The sequence below is a fragment of the Nerophis ophidion genome, linkage group LG01 (genome assembly GCF_033978795.1).
Source record: "Nerophis ophidion isolate RoL-2023_Sa linkage group LG01, RoL_Noph_v1.0, whole genome shotgun sequence".
Lineage (NCBI taxonomy): Eukaryota > Metazoa > Chordata > Actinopteri > Syngnathiformes > Syngnathidae > Nerophis > Nerophis ophidion.
The window spans coordinates 58885539-58905245 of record NC_084611.1 but is presented as its reverse complement, the minus strand read 5'-3'; the positions used below and the strand labels follow the sequence as shown (position 1 = coordinate 58905245).

General features: G+C 41.6%; 1 protein-coding gene and 1 long non-coding RNA gene across 2 annotated transcripts in view; one reads left to right on the top strand and one right to left on the bottom strand.

The window, feature by feature from the left end:
- Positions 1-8373, bottom strand: part of LOC133559581 (sodium channel and clathrin linker 1-like) — a 56017-nt gene extending 47644 nt beyond the window's left edge. Inside the window, exon 1 of the mRNA XM_061911506.1 lies at positions 8258-8373. Coding sequence (XP_061767490.1) covers positions 8258-8359 — 102 coding nt within the window. The 5' untranslated portion in view covers positions 8360-8373. The remainder of the gene's footprint in view (positions 1-8257) is intronic.
- On the top strand, positions 7613-8224 carry LOC133557646 (uncharacterized). Its single transcript, XR_009807813.1, has 2 exons — positions 7613-7737; positions 7804-8224. It is a non-coding gene; the product is annotated as an uncharacterized LOC133557646 (long non-coding RNA).
- Positions 8374-19707: the final 11334 nt, after the last annotated feature.

Below are 19707 nucleotides of genomic sequence, written 5' to 3'. Positions count from 1 at the left end.
AGAGCAACCTAATCAATGATATTTCAGAACAGAATTTATTCTATAGTGATATATAAGCTCATAACTCAGAACCCTGTCCGTTTAAATCAGGCCTGGGCAATTAATTTGACTCGGGAGCCAAATTTAAAGGAAAAATGTGTCTGGGGGCCGGTATATCTGTTTTTAGGAACGCTATTGATTGAAACTTTGATTGGTTGATTGATTGATTAATCGACTAATACAAAACCTCACGATAATGTCTAATTGAATGGTAAAGACCGCCTTAAAAAAACAGAATGGAATTAAAATTGTTTTTACTGAATGAGACACCCAGTATGTACATGTAAATAAAAAATGTGGGATTTACAATATTAACTATTGGGGGTGTGCGAAAAAATCAATTCAAATACAAATCGAATCGTATACGTTGTGCGATTCAGAATCGATTCTCTTTTTTTTTTAAATCGATTTTTATTTTTTATTTTTTTATTTATTTTTATTTTTTTATTTTAATCAATCAAACAAACCACTACACAGCAATACCATAACAATGCAATCCAATTCCAAAACCAAACCTGACCCAGCAACACTCAGAACTGCAATAAACAGAGCATTTGAGAGGATACAAACACGACACAGAACAAACCAAAAATATTGAAACAAAATAATATTATCAACAAAAGTATCAATATTAGTTATAATTTCAGCATAGCAGTGATTAAAATCCCTCATTTACATTATCATTAGTCATTTATAAAAAAAAAAAAAAAAGAACAGTAATGTCACAGTGGCTCACATTTGCATCGCATCTCATAAGCTTGTCCAATGTTTTCACAAAGATAAAATAAGTCATATTTTTGGTTCGTTTAATAGTTAAAACAAATTTACATTATTGCAATCAGTTGATAAAACATTGTCCTTTATAATCATAGTCATCATTGTCACTGGCGTCCCACTGGGTGAGAATTCTCCTTGCCCACTGGGTGTGGGTTTTCCTTGCCCTTATGTGGGTTCTTCCGAGGATGTCGTAGTTGTAGTGGTTTGTACAGTCCTTTGAGACATTTGTGGTTTAGGGCTATATAAATAAACATTGATTGATGAAAGCTTTTTTTTTTTAAATCTACTACTCTGCTAGCATGTCAGCAGACTGGGGTAGATCCTGCTGAAATCCTATGTATTGAAGGAATACAGAATCGTTTTGAATCAGAAAAATCTCGTTTTTAAATCGAGAATTGCGTTAAATCGAAAAAATCGATATATTATTGAATCGCGACCCCATGAATCGATATTGAATTGAATCGTGGGACACCCAAAGATTTGCAGCCCTATTAACTATGAATGATAAAACACTGAATATTGACAACATATGAATACTTTACAATCAAGCGAAAATGCAACCAAAATGCAACAAACACAGCAAAATATGAACGCGAAGGGTAAAAAAAAAACCCCCACCTACAATCTGATCCATCTGATACATCTACAAGCTTTAGAACTTTGTAGTAAAAATATCCTTCCGCGTCTGTCCCTGACACCCGCATTTCAGGCTAGCCGCTCTGGAAACACTCCGTGGAAACGCTCCCCACCCACACTGCTTGGTGCCCGGTTAAGTTAAAGTTAAAGTACCAATGATTGTCACACACACTAGGTGTGGTGAAATTTGTCCTCTGCATTTGACCCATCCCCTTGATCACCCCCTGGGAGGTGAGGGGAGCAGTGGGCAGCAGCTGTGCCGCGCGCGGGAATCATTTTTGGTGATTTGACCCCCAATTCCAACCCTTGATGCTGAGTGCCAAGCGGGGAGGTAATGGGTCCCATTTTTATAGTCTTTGGTATGACTCGGCCGGGGTTCGAACTCACAACCTACCGATCTCAGGGCGGACACTCTAACCACTAGGCCACTGAGCTGCTATGACTTAGATCACCATAGTAACTAATTAGATTACCATAGTAACCAGTATATCATGCAAAAGTGCAGATTTCAACCATTGAAATACCTTGTAAGGTTCAAGACTTACGGTCATTTGAAAACGTCACTTTCAATCTTAGAGATCTCCCCAAAAAATATTTGGGAATGTCCGTTGAGCCAGATTGAAAAGCTTGGGGCTTGTGGCCCCTGGGCCTTATTTTGCCCAGGTCTGGTTTAAATGAATTGAAATCTGTCATGATCTCACATGATGATAGTTAATAGTTTCTTATATTATTTCCAGTTCAGCGCTCTTATTTTTCATTCCATTTAAAAAGGGACAAGTGGTAGAAAATGGATGGATGGACTTCCTGTTTGCCCCGGTCCGAGCACTGGCTCTGTCGCCTGTCCATGGTTGTCAATCAGGATGCTTCGGATCATTTGCTTTACACTTCAATAGGATAGGATAGGATAGGATAGGATAGGATTTATTGTCATTGCACAAGTACAAGTAAACTTAGTTTTCAGCACAAACCTGTTGAAGATTAGACAAACAAACAGTGTACAGGGTTACAGAACAGGAACGCTGATGGGTCGCCACAAGCGCCCCGTAAAAGACGGCAAAAACGTTAACGCTGGTCAAGGATGAGTAAAATCAAATCAAATCAACTTTATTTATAAAGCACATTTAAAATTTACCACAAGGGTAGCCAAAGTGCTGTACAAAGGGCATGTTAAAAGATAATACGAGAACCGAGCAAACAACACAACACAAACAGAACATGATAAAAAAAAAACAAAAAAAAAACCCATTAAAACAGATTCACAGCATGTGGATAATGGGGCGCCATTGCAGGATGGATATCACTCAGTGTTAAAAGCCAAGGAATAAAAGTATGTTTTTAAGAGAGATTTAAAAACAGGAAGAGAGGAGCCTTGTCTAACACTCGGAGGTAGGTCGTTCCAGAGCTTGGGAGCAGCAGCGGCGAAAGCTCTGTCACCTCTAAGCTTCAGCCTTGTGTCAGGGACTGTCAGTAGCAGCTGATCGGCTGATCTTAGAGATCGGGTGGGGCAGTAAGGCTGAAGGAGGTCGGAGAGATATGTTGGCACGAGGTTGTTTAGACATTTAAAAACAAATAGAAGGAGTTTAAAAATTGATTCGATAATGCACAGGGAGCCAGTGAAGGGACGCTAATATAGGGGTGATGTGCTCACGTCTGCGGGTCTGTGTTAGCAGACGAGCAGCACAGTTCTGCACGAGCTGCAGGCGGGCGAGGGAGGCCTGGCTAATGCCTACATACAGGGCATTGCAGTAGTCTATAAATGATTCGAGATAAAGGCGTGGATTAATTTCTAGAGATCACGTCCTGACAGAAGCGGTTTCACTTTCGCTATTTGGCGTAATTGATAAAAACTTTTTTGAACGACGCTGCTGATTTGTTTTCGAATTTGAAATCTGAGTCGAACTTTACCCCCAGGTTTGTGACAGTCGCCAAGATATGGGTCAACGTTTGGGGAGGGAGAGCGACTTGGACCGAACAAAATAACTTCTGTTTTGTCTTCATTTTGGCTCAGGAAGTTAGCTGAAAGCCAGGCTTTGATGTTGTGCAGGCAGTCAATGAGACGTTGAACTGTGTTATTTTGTGCCATAGGAAAATAGATCTGGCAATAATCGACATAAAAATGAAATGCAATACCATACTTCCTAAAAATACAACCAAGGGGTAGAAGGTAAAGCGCAAATAGGATTGGGGCAAGGATTGAGCCCTGGTGGACCCCGTGTGGTAGAGGAGCTGTGGAAGACATAAAACTGTCTATTTTTACACAAAAACTCCTGTTGGCTAGCTACGACCGGAACCAGTTGAGGGTGGCGCCCTTAATACCCAAACAGTTCTCAAGACGAGTGATTAAAGTGGCATGGTCGACGGTGTCGAACGCAGCAGACAGATCTAAAAGCACCAGGACGACATATTTGCCAGAATGAGTTGACAGGAGGCTATGATAAAAACCTTTAGAAGCGCGGACTCTGTGCTGTGGAGGGCTTTAAAACCGGGCTGGAACAGCTCAGTGATTTTCCCATCATGCAATACAATCTAGACTGGGCTCCTAAGGGGGACCAGTCTGGAGTGGGAAAAAACCTCCATAGCAAAGCACATATACACATTACAACGTACATCTCGAGATATCTAGCAACAGAGGGGAGGAAGTGGGGGGCCATGGTGGCGGGCCGCAGCTCTCAGGTGCTTCCCATTCTTCAATCACCCCTATGGAATTTGCTTTAAGGGCGTTGAATTGGGGGTGGGGTATGTATGTGTGGCGTATACATTTTTGTAGATGCATGTTTGTGTGTAAGCCCGCAGTGTGTCCCTGTTCCGCGGCCTTGATGTCGTGCAGACGATAGTCAGTCCAAAGTCACGAAAACAGGTGTGTGTCCATGAGAGACAAAATGGGAGTTTGTTGTGTCTTCATCACACTGTCCTTCAGGAGAGTCTCGAAGCCAGGGAAACAATCCAAGTTAGAATGTTTTGCATACGAGTGAAAATAAAATTTGCTTTTCACTCTAAATTGTCCATGACTGGTCCTCAAAATCCTGGGGGGCAGACAGTCCGATGTGATCCAAATCACAAGAGTGTCCCCAGTTCTTCCCGCATCCTCCAATCATTCGTGGCAGCTTTGGGGTACTTTGAAGACTGCCAGCAACTTCCAATTAGTCGACAAACCACAGCAACACTTACTCCAATCAGCAGATGTCCTGTTGTCATAATTCCGAATAGATAGATATCTTCACGTCCTCGACTGAAAAGGGTCGCCAGGCACGTGGCACTTCTTCTTCTCCCAAGAGTCCGACGCGTGTCCAGCAACAACCACTCCGTCACGACACGCAGATTCCCCCAAACCCAAGATCTGTCAATTTCGTTGAGGCCAGTTAAATAGTTCCAATGTTTAGATTTGAAGAGCAGTGCAAAAAGAGGCAACAAAAAAGTTAAGACAAGACAAGACAAAGAAGAAACCAGGAGAGATAAGGGAAAGGAAAGGGGAGCGTCCATCCTCGATGAGTGCCAGTGAGAAAAAGCCCCTGTTCATACCCATTTTTGCTATTAGTGCACTTCTCACCTGCACATCTTTGTTGTTGTTTTTTTTTGTATTAGCCGCATTTTTTCTCATTTGCATGTGCCAGACATTTCTGCGTCCTGTGGTCCAGACCAACAACACATCAAAATGTTACAGGAATCAATTTAATCCATGCTTGAATGACCTTACCAAAACACCACAATATCATTATGTGGCATGCATTTAAAAAAAAAAAAACTTTTAAACAAGAAGTATTGTTTGAAAAACATTTCAATAGTATGACATGCAAAAAGCTACAAACATTTTATGTAATAATGTTGGCCCTGCAATTAGCTGGCGACTGGTGTACCCCGTCTTCCACCCGATTGTAAATGAGATAGGCTCCAGCACCCCCCGCAACCCTGAAAGGGATAAGCAGTAGACAATGGATGGATGGATGTTATGGTATTGTTTTCTTTTGGGCTGCTTCTCTGTCCAGTTACCAAATTATTTTTAGCCACTTGTTTTCATAAAACTAGTTGCATGTTTCTTTCCGTTACATCACTGTCTCCGTCGCATAACAATAGGAACTAGAAAATGGCCATTTATGTTGCAAACAAACGCATTTGAGTGACAGACTGGGTAGGTCACAGTTGACAAGAGATATGTCTGTGTACCAAAGCCAATATTCGACCGTATGTTGAGTCGTGACTAGACGGAACAAACTGAAACACGTCAAACACAGCATCTGCAGCTTCTTTTTATTTTTATAGATGAATGGACTGACAATCCTGCTTTGGGGCTGACTTGCTGGGTAAACTTCCAACCTGCAGGACATGTTTTTAATAGTTTGTTTCACTTATTTGGTTGTACGCGTCTTCTCATTCGCACTAACTTTCTTAGTTCTGTTGGCCGGAAGGGAGGATTGGGTCGATCTCTGAGCAGTCTGCACACTTTTTAATGATCCAGGCGTGTCAAACTCGTTTTCATTGAGGGCCACATCGCAGTTATGGCTGCCCTCAGAGGGTCGCTTGTAACATTAAATAACGTATTAAATAAAATAGCCACCCTTTGCTCTGATTACTTTTTCGCACACTCTTGGCAATCTCTCGGTGAGCTTCAAGAGGTAGTCACCTGAAATTGTTTTCACTTCAAAGGTGTGCTTGAAGCTCATCGAGAAAATGCCAAGAATGTGCAAAGCAGTAATCAGAGCAAAGGGTGACTATTTGGAAGAAACTAGAATATAAAACACATTTTCAGTTATTCCACCTTTTTTTGTTAAGTACATAACTCCACATGTGTTTATTCATAGTTTTGATGACTTCAGTGACAATCTACAATGTAAATAGTTATGAAAATAAAGAAAACGCATTGAATGAGGAGAAGGTGTGTCCAAACTTTTGGCCTGTACTGCACATATATAATACATGCCTATGTATTTGATTATTAGATATGTTTTATGTACACTGTAAAAAACATATTTAGACTTTACTGTAAAAAAAACTGGCAGTTGAGTCACTAGAAGTTTAGCGTAAACTTTGCATTGTTTTTTTTCCACACCATATCACCATATGGAATTAAAAAACTTTTCCACTGTTTTTCACAGGAAAATTAATTCAATGGAGCTGCCAGTTTGTTTGTTTTTTACTGTAAAATGTATGGTAGTTGTTTTTATAGTACATTGCTGTATATTGAAAAATTGTAATAAAGTTGTTTTTATTGCAAGAAAAAAAAAACGGGGGCTCAGTCACCAAAATTCTGGCGTAAAGTCCATTATTATTTTCTGAATGCATAATTTGATGGATAACCTGCTTGAAATCTTCAATCAAGAAGATATTTAATCATTTAATTTAACTTTGACAAAAATGTTTGGACTATATGATAAAATAATGTTTTGTTGCATCACTAGAGTTAGCTACAGTAGGGAAAAGATGCATATTGACCCATTCCTGGGTGGATTTTGTGTGAGAGAAAGAGAGGGTGATTCATTTTGCAATGCAGTCCGCAGAAATTGGTGAAAAGTGCCACTTTACATCCCTCCATCCATTTTCTACCGCTTGTCTGTTTTGGGATCGCGGGGGGTCGCTGGAGCCTATCTCAGCTGCATTCGGGCGGAAGGTGGTGTACTCCCTAGACAAGTCGCTACCTCATCACAGTCCACTCTCCATATGAATAGGAAAATGACAAAGTGGTCAGAGTTGGAATAGCCACAAAACACACTTTCGGATATCTAATATTCTACTAGTGTAATTTTGCCTCGTCCTTCACTGTAAGTGTAAGTGAAGAATCCGTGAAGAATACACACCCTGATAAGTATGAAAGAGAAAGAGGTGATACAGTGTTATCCTCTCACCGATGCTATCCAGTGGTTTTTTGAGCACACTGCAGCTCTAACTGGTTGGTGCTGCTCCTTAATGCTTGAGTCACACGCAAGATTCTCACATGAGGCCATCAGGCAAAAATATAGTGGTACCTACTGTACCATTTGATGGCAAAGTGGATTGTATTCCCTTCAATTGGTCACGTTTCATGTGTCAGGTTTACCGCAATAAATGGGGCAATCCCCTTCCTACTGTACTCTGTGTCACGGCGCGGACTTGTATACGCATTCCTTCTGTAACTGTGTGTCAGAGTTCCTCCTCTAGCTGCTCATCTGGACACGCCCCTGCTCACGCTGGGCGCGGCACACCCACGCAGCAACAAGGCTGCAGACAATTTCGCATTAGTGCGCCTGCATCTGACGAGAGGGAGCGGCATAAAAGCCAACAGACCGGCGCCAGAATGTAGCCAATCTCCCCTGAGTAAGCATCACATCCGGCACCCCCCCCCCCTCGTTCTCGTCTTTATGACCTTTGTGTCTCCCACAGTGTCTTCCGTGATCGTGTCCTGCCTCACGACCTACTCCCAGAGCCTTGCTTGCTTTCCCCGATCCTTGACCACTACTTGGACCCGGACATCGCTGCCTCTCTCCAACCCCCGACTGCTTGCCTTCCTACTGACTGCCTCTTCGCCTTCCCCCTTGCATTCGACGAAGGATACATTCAACACACACCAAAAACATCCTTTGGTAAATTCTGCATTGTTAATTCTACACGTTGTCAGCATTCATTCACTAGTAGTAGCATACATACCTCATACATTCATCAAAGGTTTGAACAAACATTTTAAACCGCAGTTCTGCTTTGGTGTCGCCTCCTTCCCTTTGCCTAGTATACAACACTCTGAGCTTTTCATTGTCGCTCACAGGTCGTTTTTCTTTTTTTTTTTTTCAAACGATGAGGTCACAAGCCGATATATTTCATGGAGACAAATAGTACAAACCTGTTTGAAGAGCTCCACTTGTGTTTCGTAGTTTTTAATGAGCGCCTCCTCAGCCGCTGCGCCATGCTCCACTTGGGACGTTTGGAGCTCATTCGAGCGCATCTCTGGATGTACACTGTTGTGTTGGATTGAGAACAAGCACATGTGTTAAAAATGGCTATGAAACTAAAAGGGGCAGGATTAAACTAACTCTGCTTCTTCCTACTCCTTTTCGGACATGCTGTAATGAGAAACTGGAAATATGTGTGTATTAAATTGTAACTGAATGCATATTTGGAATAAAGTAACACCATAACAAGCATGTAAAATTGCAGTAAATTTCCTGCATACATTTAAATGCACGCAAAAATTACATTTGAAAAAATTAATTTTTCTTGTCAGAACATTATAGAGGAACATTTTTCAAGTGATTTGATTGAATGTATTTATTTTTCATTTGACTTTATTTTTATTTTATTTTTATTTTTTTGTGTGTGTGTGTCCTGTCCAGCTTCTCAGACAAATCATATAGTTGATGTAGATGCCTATATCGGCTGTTCAGATTTACTTTACAAAAGAGAAGTGTAGGATAGTTCTCTTGTTGCCTTATTTGAATTTGACTTTATTAAATCTATTTATATTATCATTTGGTGCAGCCGGGCCGGAGCAGTAGGGGATAGAAAGAGAAAAAAAGGAAGACAGAGGGGGAAATTGTGGTGATAAGAGGGGGATTAGACAGAGACAAAAACAACAGCAAACACAAAAATAACAGAGCAATGTCAGCACATACGATATGTACAAATACGATGGTAAAAGTTATAGCAAAGAAGCAGTTACCAAAAAAAATAATACAGCAATGACAATGAGCATTTTTACACTACAAATGGAGCATTACAAATACCAATGCAAATAGCGCTATTGATAATGAACAATAACAATAATTTACCTCTATCAACAATACAGTTGTTCAAATGCAACAATACATGTACGTAATGATAACTCGAGATAAAAAATGAATACTAAAAAATGGAGGGGAAGAAAGAGAAGCAACCTATATTAACCTTGTTGTCATGGTTATTTGGTGACGAACCCCAAGATGCAGAGATGGAGGCAGGCATGTAGTGAGCAAACATGATTTAATTAAATACTAAGACAAAAACAAAATCAAAAGGGTACAAACACAAAGCGCGTACGAGGCGGATAATCAAACAAAATGAGCTAGCCTGGGAGCTAGAAAATAACGAACAGGAGCTTAGCGTGGAAGCTAGCGGGTAGCGAACAGGCAAACAGAAGTCGTACTTGTATAATGAAAAATAAAACGGAAGCAGGGAACAAAAAACAGTAAGCTACAAACATCAACTGAATATAGCTTACCGCTACACTGCAAAGACAAGGTACGACACGACAGGAGCGATAACACATCACAAGAGCGACTAGACGTGACATCGACAAGACAATACAACACAATGATCCAGCAACTGACACAAGACAAAGGAGGTACAAATAGGAGCCGGCTGATTGGCAACAGGTGTAGCCAGATGCCAATCAGCCGCAGCTGAGGGGGAACACAGCACTCAGGGAACAAGACAGGACGCTGACAAAATAAGAGCACTAGACAGGAACTAAGGACAGGAAATACTAAACACACTTCGAAGGAACACAGCACTCAGGGAACAAGACAGGAAACTGACAAATTAAGAGCACTTGACAGGAACTAAAAGACAGGAAATACCAACACAGGAAACAGACAAATGCAGAGGAAAAAACTAAAACATAGACAAACTGTCGGGGGCAAGCCTGACACTTGTAGATTGTTATAGTTTAACCTTTTAGTTTAGGTTAAGCTTTGTCAGTGTGTGTTACCCAGTTAACCCTAGGGCAACAACATTAATATATGTTTAATAAACTGTGATTATGTGCATGTGTACAGTATGTATATTTACTTGTATATGTATATTATTGTATTTACTTTATTTAACCAGATAAAAAAAAAATCAATGATTTAAAATCTATTTTATAAGGGTGTATATAAAAGAGTATGTCATTTATTGGTTCAAAACTTGCCAAAAGTTTTAGCGAAGGGAGCATTTTAAAGTGAAATTCACCACCAAATTTAGCACTCATCTTTGCACTGACCTGATCAATCAGTGTAATGGGACAGCATACAATTAACTATGAGTAGATGGTCTATGTACCTTCTGTTCATTCTGGTTCCAATTCTGAAACGCAAGTCAAATAATAAATTAGGGCTGTTTTTCTATTTTGTTTCATATATGGCAGATTTTAACCCTTGTGTAATGTTCGTATTGTAGTTACTCAGCCAGCGTTTGTGGGTCTGATGGACCCGTTGAATTTTGTGGCTTTTAATGCCTCACAATCAAACACCTCTATGTTACAATACTGAACAGATGTTTACCTTATCCCAATAAACATCAAACACCTTTATGTTAAAATACTGAACTGATGTTTACCTGATCTCAATAAACATCTGTTCAGTATTTTAACACAAAAGTGTTTGATAGTGTGGCATTAATAGCCACAAAATGCAACAGGTCCATCAAACCCCCAAACGCCGGCTGAGTAACAATATGAACGTTGCATGGAAAATTTCTCTGCCAGTTTCTGCATCCCACACAGGGACTCTTCTTTTGTGTTCCTGCACCTGCGGATCCCACACAAGGTTGCAACATTTTTTATCAACACTGTCTGCTCTCATTTTCTTGCACATTTGACCCTCTGATGTTCTGTATACCTACACTCTGTCCTCCTCCTGTCTAGGCCTGCTCTGTGTGTGTGTGTGTGTGTGTGTGTGTGTGTGTGTGTGTGTGTGTGTGTGTGTGTGTGTGTGTGTGTGTGTGTGTGTGTGCGCGGTACACAGAATATCAATTTCCACACTTCTATTAGCCCCGGGTCCTTTGGAGCCGGACATCTTATATGTAATATGTTATATGTAAGTCCTTGATTTGCACGCTGCATGCCGCACGGTAATCCCCGGGCCGGCACATTGTTACAGAGCTATTTCCGGGCTTTTAGTACCATCATTGTCTGAACCGGGACCCTCTCCAGGCTCATCCTCTCACTATTGGATAGAATATTACTACAGTAGATGATTATAATTTGACCACCTGATAGTGCTTGATCTTGCCGTAACCTGCGATGAACGCACAAAATGAATCATAGCAAATCAAAAACCGCTGATCTTCCTGGCCTGCAAATCAGAATTTTGTGTCCTTTCATGTTTATGTTGTCACTCACCTTTAGCAAGCATTCTATTCTATCTTGTAGGGGTGTAACGCTAAACAAAAATTTTGGTTCGGTACGTACCTCGGTTTGGAGGTCACGGTTCGGTTCATTTTCAGTACAGTAAGAAAACAACAAAATGTACATTTTTTTGGTTTTTATTTACCAAATTTGTAAACATACATATACACACAGGGTCCATTGCCGGGGTTAAGGTGGTCAACATATATAAAATAAAAACTAAATGAGATAAGGGACGGCGTGGCGCATAGGGAGAATGGCCGCGCGCAACCTGAAGGTCCCTGGTTCAATCCCCACCTAGTACCAACCTCGTCACGTCCGTTGTGTCCTGAGCAAGACACTTCACCCTTGCTCCTGATGGGTGCTGGTTAGCGCCTTGCATGGCAGCTCCCTCCATCAGTGTGTGAATGTGTGAGTGGATGGGTAAATGTGGAAGTAGTGTCAAAGCGCTTTGAGTACCTTGAAGGTAGAAAAGCGCTATACAAGTACAACCCATTTATAAGGCTCAGAATTGTTTCTTAACAAAACCCTTCTACATATAAAGTGCTTTTTTTTAATTGATTGATTAATTGATTGATTGAGAATTTCATCAGTAGATTGCACAGTACAGTACATATTCCGTACAATTGACCACTAAATGGTAACACCCCAATAAGTTTTTCAACTTGTTTAAGTCGGAGTCCACATTAATCAACATTAAACTGCCTCCAGTTGTTGCTCGGATGAAATAAAATGACAAAACTTTTCTTCTACATATAAAAAGTGCAACATTAAACAGCTTCAAGTCAACTCAGCCTCAGATTAACTCCCCCCCCCCACCACCACTTCCAATATCCTCTTAGTAGTAAGAGGATATTGGGACGGTGTGGCGCAGTGAAAAGTGGAAATGCGCAACCCGAGGGTCCTGGTTCAATCCCCACCTAGTACCAACCTCGTCACGACCGTTGTGTCCTGAGCAAGACACTTCACCCTTGCTCCTGATGGGTGCTGGTTAGCGCCTTGCATGGCAGCTCCCTCCATCCGTGTGTGAATGTGTGTGTGAATGGGTAAATGCGGAAGTAGTGTCAAAGCGCTTTGAGTACCTTGAAGGTAGAAAAGTGCTATACAAGTACAACCCATTTATTTATTTATTTATTAATAGAAATGGGTAGGGGGGTGTATGTTGTGTGGTCATTAAATATGTATTCCGATATACATTTGTATGTTCTTCCCAGAAAATGAGCCAAAGTCGGTGAGTCTCAGTTTGAAAAATTTATGAATTGTATCATTTTTCTTTTAATGAAAAACGAAAACGGGTCCCACAGACCCGAACACCACACAAGGGTTAAAACAAACAAAAACGGATTGATTTTCATAAAAATATTGCCATAAAATTCAGATTTTTGTGCCGTTTTCCTTTTATGGAGTTTTATTTTTCCAGATGAACACAAAAATCCAATTTATGTTCATCCAAAATGCAAAAATGTGCGGTTATCTGTTTGATGACAAATTGAACCAGAAGGGTATTTTAGCTTTTTCTTCACGTATAGCATGTTTGCATAACGGTAACATCTTTGCTCAGCAGGTGTCCTATTGCAGTTTTGAATTTTTTTAATTAAATTAGCTGTCAAACTTTTTGTTTCAGAAATGAAAATAGAGAAAAACTGCCTGAAATTTGGTTTTTGATTTTCATTTAATTAAGGATTTGAAATAGAATGAACGGAAAGTACACAGACTCTATTTAATGAGACTTTTTAAAAACGCCAATAGGACTTCTGCTGAACAAATATTTTACGGTGATGCTAAAAACATGCTAAACGCGAAGGAAACGCTAAGTATTGCTTCCGGTTCAGTTTGTCATCACACACCACCCCCCGCAATCCCAAAAGGGACAAGAGGTAGAAAAATGGATGGATGGATGGACAGATAACCACACATTGAACACAAATTGGATTTTTGTGTTTATCTTAAAAATAAAAATCCATAAAAAGGAAAACAGCACAAAATCAAATGTCATGGCAATATTTTAATGAAAATCAACTCGTTTGTTTGTTTTTAAATCTGCCTTATATAATAGAAATCGAAAAATGGCCCTAATTTTGTTTTTTTATTTGCGTTTCAGAATTGGAACTAGAATGGACGGAAGGTAAACGGACCATATATAATTATGATTTAAAAATATGTTTTATGAAAATTTTTGCTTGTGTCAGCATCGTTTAACACAAGTAGAGCTTGTGTACTTTACCTTTCATTTTCATCCGGATCAATTTCCATCTTGACTCTCAGTGACGCCTTTGGCTGGAAAAACAGATGCTAATAATTAAATGATGGACATTTCAAAACACAGTACTCTTGTAAAAAACTGTCTTTATTTTTATTTTTTTTAAGCAGTCATATAAATACATATGTTGTTCATGTAACTCTTGCTGATTGCGTTTTCACTTTTTGGACTGCGAAATAAACGTCTGTGAACATAACGTAAAAGCGTAAAGAAACATTGCAGAAATTACTCTGATCTCCCATTACAGAAGTTTCCTACAAGTTTCAAGAAAATCAATCCAAAACATTTTGATTTACGTTGCTAGAAAGCTGACAAGCTGTTAACTGACAGACAAACAGACATACTGTACATACCCTGTCTTACAACATCTCTTATATCAGAGATTCTCAAATTGTGAGAATCCCAATTGTGTGACCCTATTGGTACGCCACAGAATCCCTTTTTATTGTATATTTATATATTATATTGTATGTGCAATTAATTGTAGTTCATTCATAAGTACAGTGTTTTGTTTTCCTACATCTAAACACAGTATTACTGTTCAAACTGTGTGTAATGTTAAACTGCCCAAAAAAAATTAAGTATTCTCGTGAAACAAAACTTCAGCCCTGTTTTTAATTAACATTAAATACTTAGGCATACTACTAAGTATTACTGTATTTTAATGTTGGTCATTACGGTAGTACTTGGAGAGCCAAAAGTATTCTGAGGTAGTACTTGAAAAAAGTTTGAGAACCAAAAACCCAAACCAAGAACCCAAAACCAATGAAGTTGGCACATTGTGTAAATCGTAAATACAAACAGCGAAGCCGGCGGCGTTCGTGGGTGTTGTTGATAAATGACCCTCGCTTTGGGTTGCATGGTAGAGTTTTAACTTGCACTTACAGATGTAGCGATGAAGTGTTGTTACTGACAGTGGTTTTCTGAAGTGTTCCTGAGCCCATGTGGTGATATCCTTTACACACTAATGTCGCTTTTTAATGCAGTACTGCCTGGCATTGCAGCTTACGTGCAGTGATTTCTCCAGATTCTCTGAACCTTTTGATGATATTACGGATCGTAGATGGTGAAACCCCTAAATTCCTTGCAATAGCTCGTTGAGAAATCCATCCATTTCTACCGCTTGTTCCGTTCGGGTTCGCAGGGGGTGCTGGAGCCTATCTCAGCTACAATCGGGCGGAAGGCGGTGTACACCCTGGACAAGTCGCCACCTCACCAAAGGGCCAACACAGATAGACAGACAACATTAACACTCACATTTACACACTCAGACCAATTTAGTGTTGCCAATCAACCTATCCCCAGGTGCATGTTTTTAGCGGTGGGAGGAAGCCGGAGTACCCGGAGGGAACCCACGCAGTCACGAGGAGAACATGCATTACATGAATTAGTGCTCATGCGTCGATCTAGACGGCCGCTGCTGCAGTTCGCTTCGTCCTTGTCTTTCGTCTTTGTTCTTTTGTACTTTTTTATATTGTGTTTTGTTTGTCCTACTGAAGGTGGGGACGCACGCTACTGATGAGCTCAAACGGGCAACAACAGTAGAGAGGCTCTTTCATCTACACTAGGGAACAGTTGTTAGCGGCACCAGTTATTAGCATCCAGCTAACGGACTCGGCGCTAACTAACCAGATCCCGGAGGAGCTAAAAAGGACTTATGGAGGTGCTCGTGGCTGTCGAGGGAAAGAGAGACGCTCAAGACAGACGAGGGCTAAAGCGAGGAGGAAGAGAGGGAGCTATAAGCCATATCTTTCTTCCGTCGTCATGGGTAACGTGCGCTCTTTGGCAAATAAAATGGATGAGTTGTCGGTGCTTGCTGGTAGTCAGAAAGAATATCATGAGTGTATCCTAATGTGTTTTACTGAGAGTTGGCTGCACGACGATGTTCAGGATAGTAACATCTCTATAAACGGGTTCGAAACGGTGCACGCTGACCGGGACCGAACCAATGGCAAGCGGAAAGGAGGGGGGGTTGCTTTGTATATTAATAAGAAATGTTGTCATCCCGGTCATATTACAATAATAGAGCGCCACTGTGACCCGAATATAGAGATGTTAGCTGTAGGACTCAGACCATATTAATTGCCCAGGGAGATTCCGCGTGTTATCATGGTGGCAGTATACATCCCCCCCTCTGCTAACGTTGCAGCTGCCAGTGACGTCATCCACAGCTCCATAGCCAGACTACAAACCCAGTACCCAAAAGCTCTCATCCTCATCTCGGGGGATTTTAACCATGTTACTATGGACAAATCACTACCCAACTTCACTCAGTATGTCAGCTGCCACACCAGAGGAAATAAGATCCTGGAGCTGCTCTACGCAAATATCAAGGATAGGTATAGCTCCATAGCACTCCCAGAACTGGGCCGGTCCGACCACAACCTTGTTTACCTCAACCCCTGTTATGTGCCTCTGGTCAAAAGACTGCCTGTGACCAAAAAAACTGTGAGAAGGTGGTCAGAAGGGGTCCAAGAGACACTGCAGGGCTGTTTTGAGGTAACTGACTGGCAGGTGCTCATGGAGCCTCATGGTGAGGACATTGACGGGCTCACAGACTATATCAACTTATGTGTTGACTCAAATGTCCCATCAAAGACGTTCACCTGCTACCCAAACAACAAGCCGTGGGTGACCAAAGACATCAAAGCCCTACTGAATGAGAAGAAGAGGGCATTCAATGCTGGTAACAGGGAGGAGGTGAGACATGCCAGCCGGCCCCCTGACAACTTCAGCAAACCAATCCATCCCCTCCTCCCCGTCTCACAGCCCCCAAACACCAATGACTACTTCCCCCCACTTAACACCTCACCCTCAGAATGATGACCCCGCCCTCCCCCAACCACCTGAGACCCTCCCCCCCAGTGTGTCTGTCTGCACAACAGGTGAATGCACAGCTAAATAAGTTACACACAGGCAAGGTCGCGGGTCCTGACGGTGTGAGCCCCAGGGTGTTCAAAGCCTGCACCCCACAGCTGTGTGGTGCGCTCCAGCTTATCTTCAACATGAGCCTTAAGTTGCAGAAAGTCCGCACACAGTGGAAAACCTCATGCGTGGTCCCCATCCCCAAGTGCACGCGACCCAGCACATCAAAGGACTACAGGCCGGTGGCTCTAACCTCCCATATCATGAAGACCATGGAGAGGTTGGTTCTGGAACAACTCCGCCCTTCAGTCAATCCCCACCTGGACCCACTCCAATTCGCCTACCAGCCACGACTGGGAGTGGAGGACGCAGTCATCTACCTGCTGAACCGAGCCCACACCCACCTGGACAAACCTGCGAGCAGTGTGAGGGGTCATGTTTTTTGACTTCTCCAGTCCTTTCAATACTATACGGCCTGGGCTACTGGGTGTGAAGTTGGAGAAGATGCAGGTGGAGGCCCCCTTGGTGTCCTGGGTTGTAGATTAATTGACTGACAGACCACAGTACGTTCGACTGCAGGACTGTGTGTCTGACAGGCTAGTCAGCAACACTGGGGTCCCACAGGGTACAGTCCTCTCCCCCTTCCTCTTCACCATTTACACCACCTATTTCCACTATCAGTCAGAGTCCTGCCACCTTCAGAAGTTTTCTGATGACTCTGCGATAGTGGGGTGTATTGAGGATGCTGATGATGAGGAATACAGGGCACTGGTGGAGGACTTTGTCACATGGTGTGGAAAGAACCACCTCCAGCTCAATGTGACAAAGACCAAGGAGCTGGTTGTGGACCTGGGAAGGAGGAAGAGTACTCCGGCGACCCCTGTTTCCATCAGGGGGGTCGATGTGGACATGGTTGAGGATTATAAATACCTCGGAGTACACATCGACAACAAGCTGAATGGGTCAAAACATGCTGAGGCCCTCTACAAGAAGGGACAGAGCCGCCTCTACTTCCTCAGGAGGCTAGGATCCTTCAACGTCTGTACAAAGATTTTGAAGATGTTCTACAAGTCGGTGGGGGGCGGGCGCCTTCTTGTACGCCGTGGCTTGCTGGGGCAGCGGGCTGAGAGTGAGGGACACAAACAGACTGGACAAGCTGGTAAAAAAACGGCAGTAACGTGGTGGGAGTGGAGCTAGACTCTCTGGCGGTGGTGTCAGCCAGACATTATGGACAACACCTACCACCCACTACACTCGGACCTTGTGGAGAGAATGAGCACGTTCAGTGGAAGGCTCAGACTCCCAAAATGCAACACGGTACGACACAGGAGGTCCTTCATACCGACAGCCATCGGACTGTATAATGCATATGTTCCTTCTTGACTGCACTTAAATATAGACTATATGTAGAACTAGGGCTGAGCCATATTGCCTTTTTTTTAATATTGCGATATTTTTAGGCCATATTGCGATATACGATATACAGTATATTACGATATTTTGCCTTGGCCTTGAATGAACACTTGATGCATATAATCACAGCAGTGTGATGATTCTATGTGTCTACATTAAAACATTCTTCATACTGCATTATTATATGCTACTTTTAAACTTTCATGCAGAGGGAAATCGCAACTAAGTAAATTGACCAAAAGTGTATTTATTAAAGTTATTAAGCAATGGCACAAACTATCAAGTCATTTCCAAAACATAAATTGCAAGATTGTCAGAGACATTTTAAGTGCCAAATAAAAATGAGCTGCATAATAGGAAATCAAATAGTATTCGTCCTTCACTATGTGGTATGTTACTACGGTTATGAAATTCTCTTCATTCTCTAGCGTGTGACTTTACAAATGATGCTACATATTAGCAGTAATGCTACTTTTTATAGCAGCGCTTTTTCCCCACACTTGACAAATTACGGTTGTCTGTTCGACATATTCCCACTTGAAGCCGAACCACCGCCAGACGATTGAAACCCTGCTGTTTTATCGGGATATAAGTCTTCCTTTATTTGTTACCAGATCCGCACCATCTTTCTCTCGTACGGCCACGTTAGCAGCTAACGTTAGCCACGTCGCTACCTCTCTGGTGGGCGAGGGCGTGTATGTGACATATGACGTGATAGTTTGTGACGTATGTTAGAATGTGCGCCTGCTTGCCTGTGAGAAGGAGACACAGGAAAGAGCGAGGAGAGCCTGAAGTGTACGCTTGCAGCTAAAAGTCCTGCGTGAGAACGTATACTCAAATATTACGATATAGTCATTTTCTACATCGCACAGACACAAACCCGCAACGTATCATGTATATCGATATATCGCCCAGCTATTTATATTATTCATATATTATATATTATATATAATATATTATATTATTTATTATTATCATTGTTTATTGTGAGCAAACTGTGGTGCTGAATTTCCCCCAGGGATCAATAAAGTACATTCTATTCTATTCTATTCTATGCAAACTCCACACAGAAAGATCCCAAGCCCAGGATTGAACCCAGGACCTTCATATTGTGAGGCACGCGCACTAACCCCTGTCACACCGTGCTGACCTCATTGAGAAATTATGTTCAAAAACTGTTGGCAAATTTGCTTACGCATCGCTGTTTGTGAATGACTGAGAATTTCATTGAAGATGCTTTTATATCCAGTCATGGCACCCACCTGTTTCCAATTAGCCTGTTCACCTGTGGGATTTTCCAAATAAGTGTTTGATAAGCATTCCTTAACTTTCTCAGTCTTTTTTGCCACTTATGCCAGCTTTTTAGAAACATGTTGCAGGCATCAAATTCCAAATGAGCTGATATTGGAAAAAAATAACAGAGTTTTCCAGTTCGAACGTTAAATATCTTGTCTATGCAGTCTATTCAATTGAGTATAAGTTGAAAAGGATTCGCAAATCATTGTATTCTGTTTCTATTTCCGATTTACACAACTAGCCAACTTCACAGGTTTTGGGTTTTATATAAGCTTGTCTAAACAAGAAAATATTTTTTAACTTCGGGGTCCTTGATAAGTATCAGGTAGTTTGTGAGGATCAGATAAAAAGTGACAATTTTGATTGGCTGTAAGTT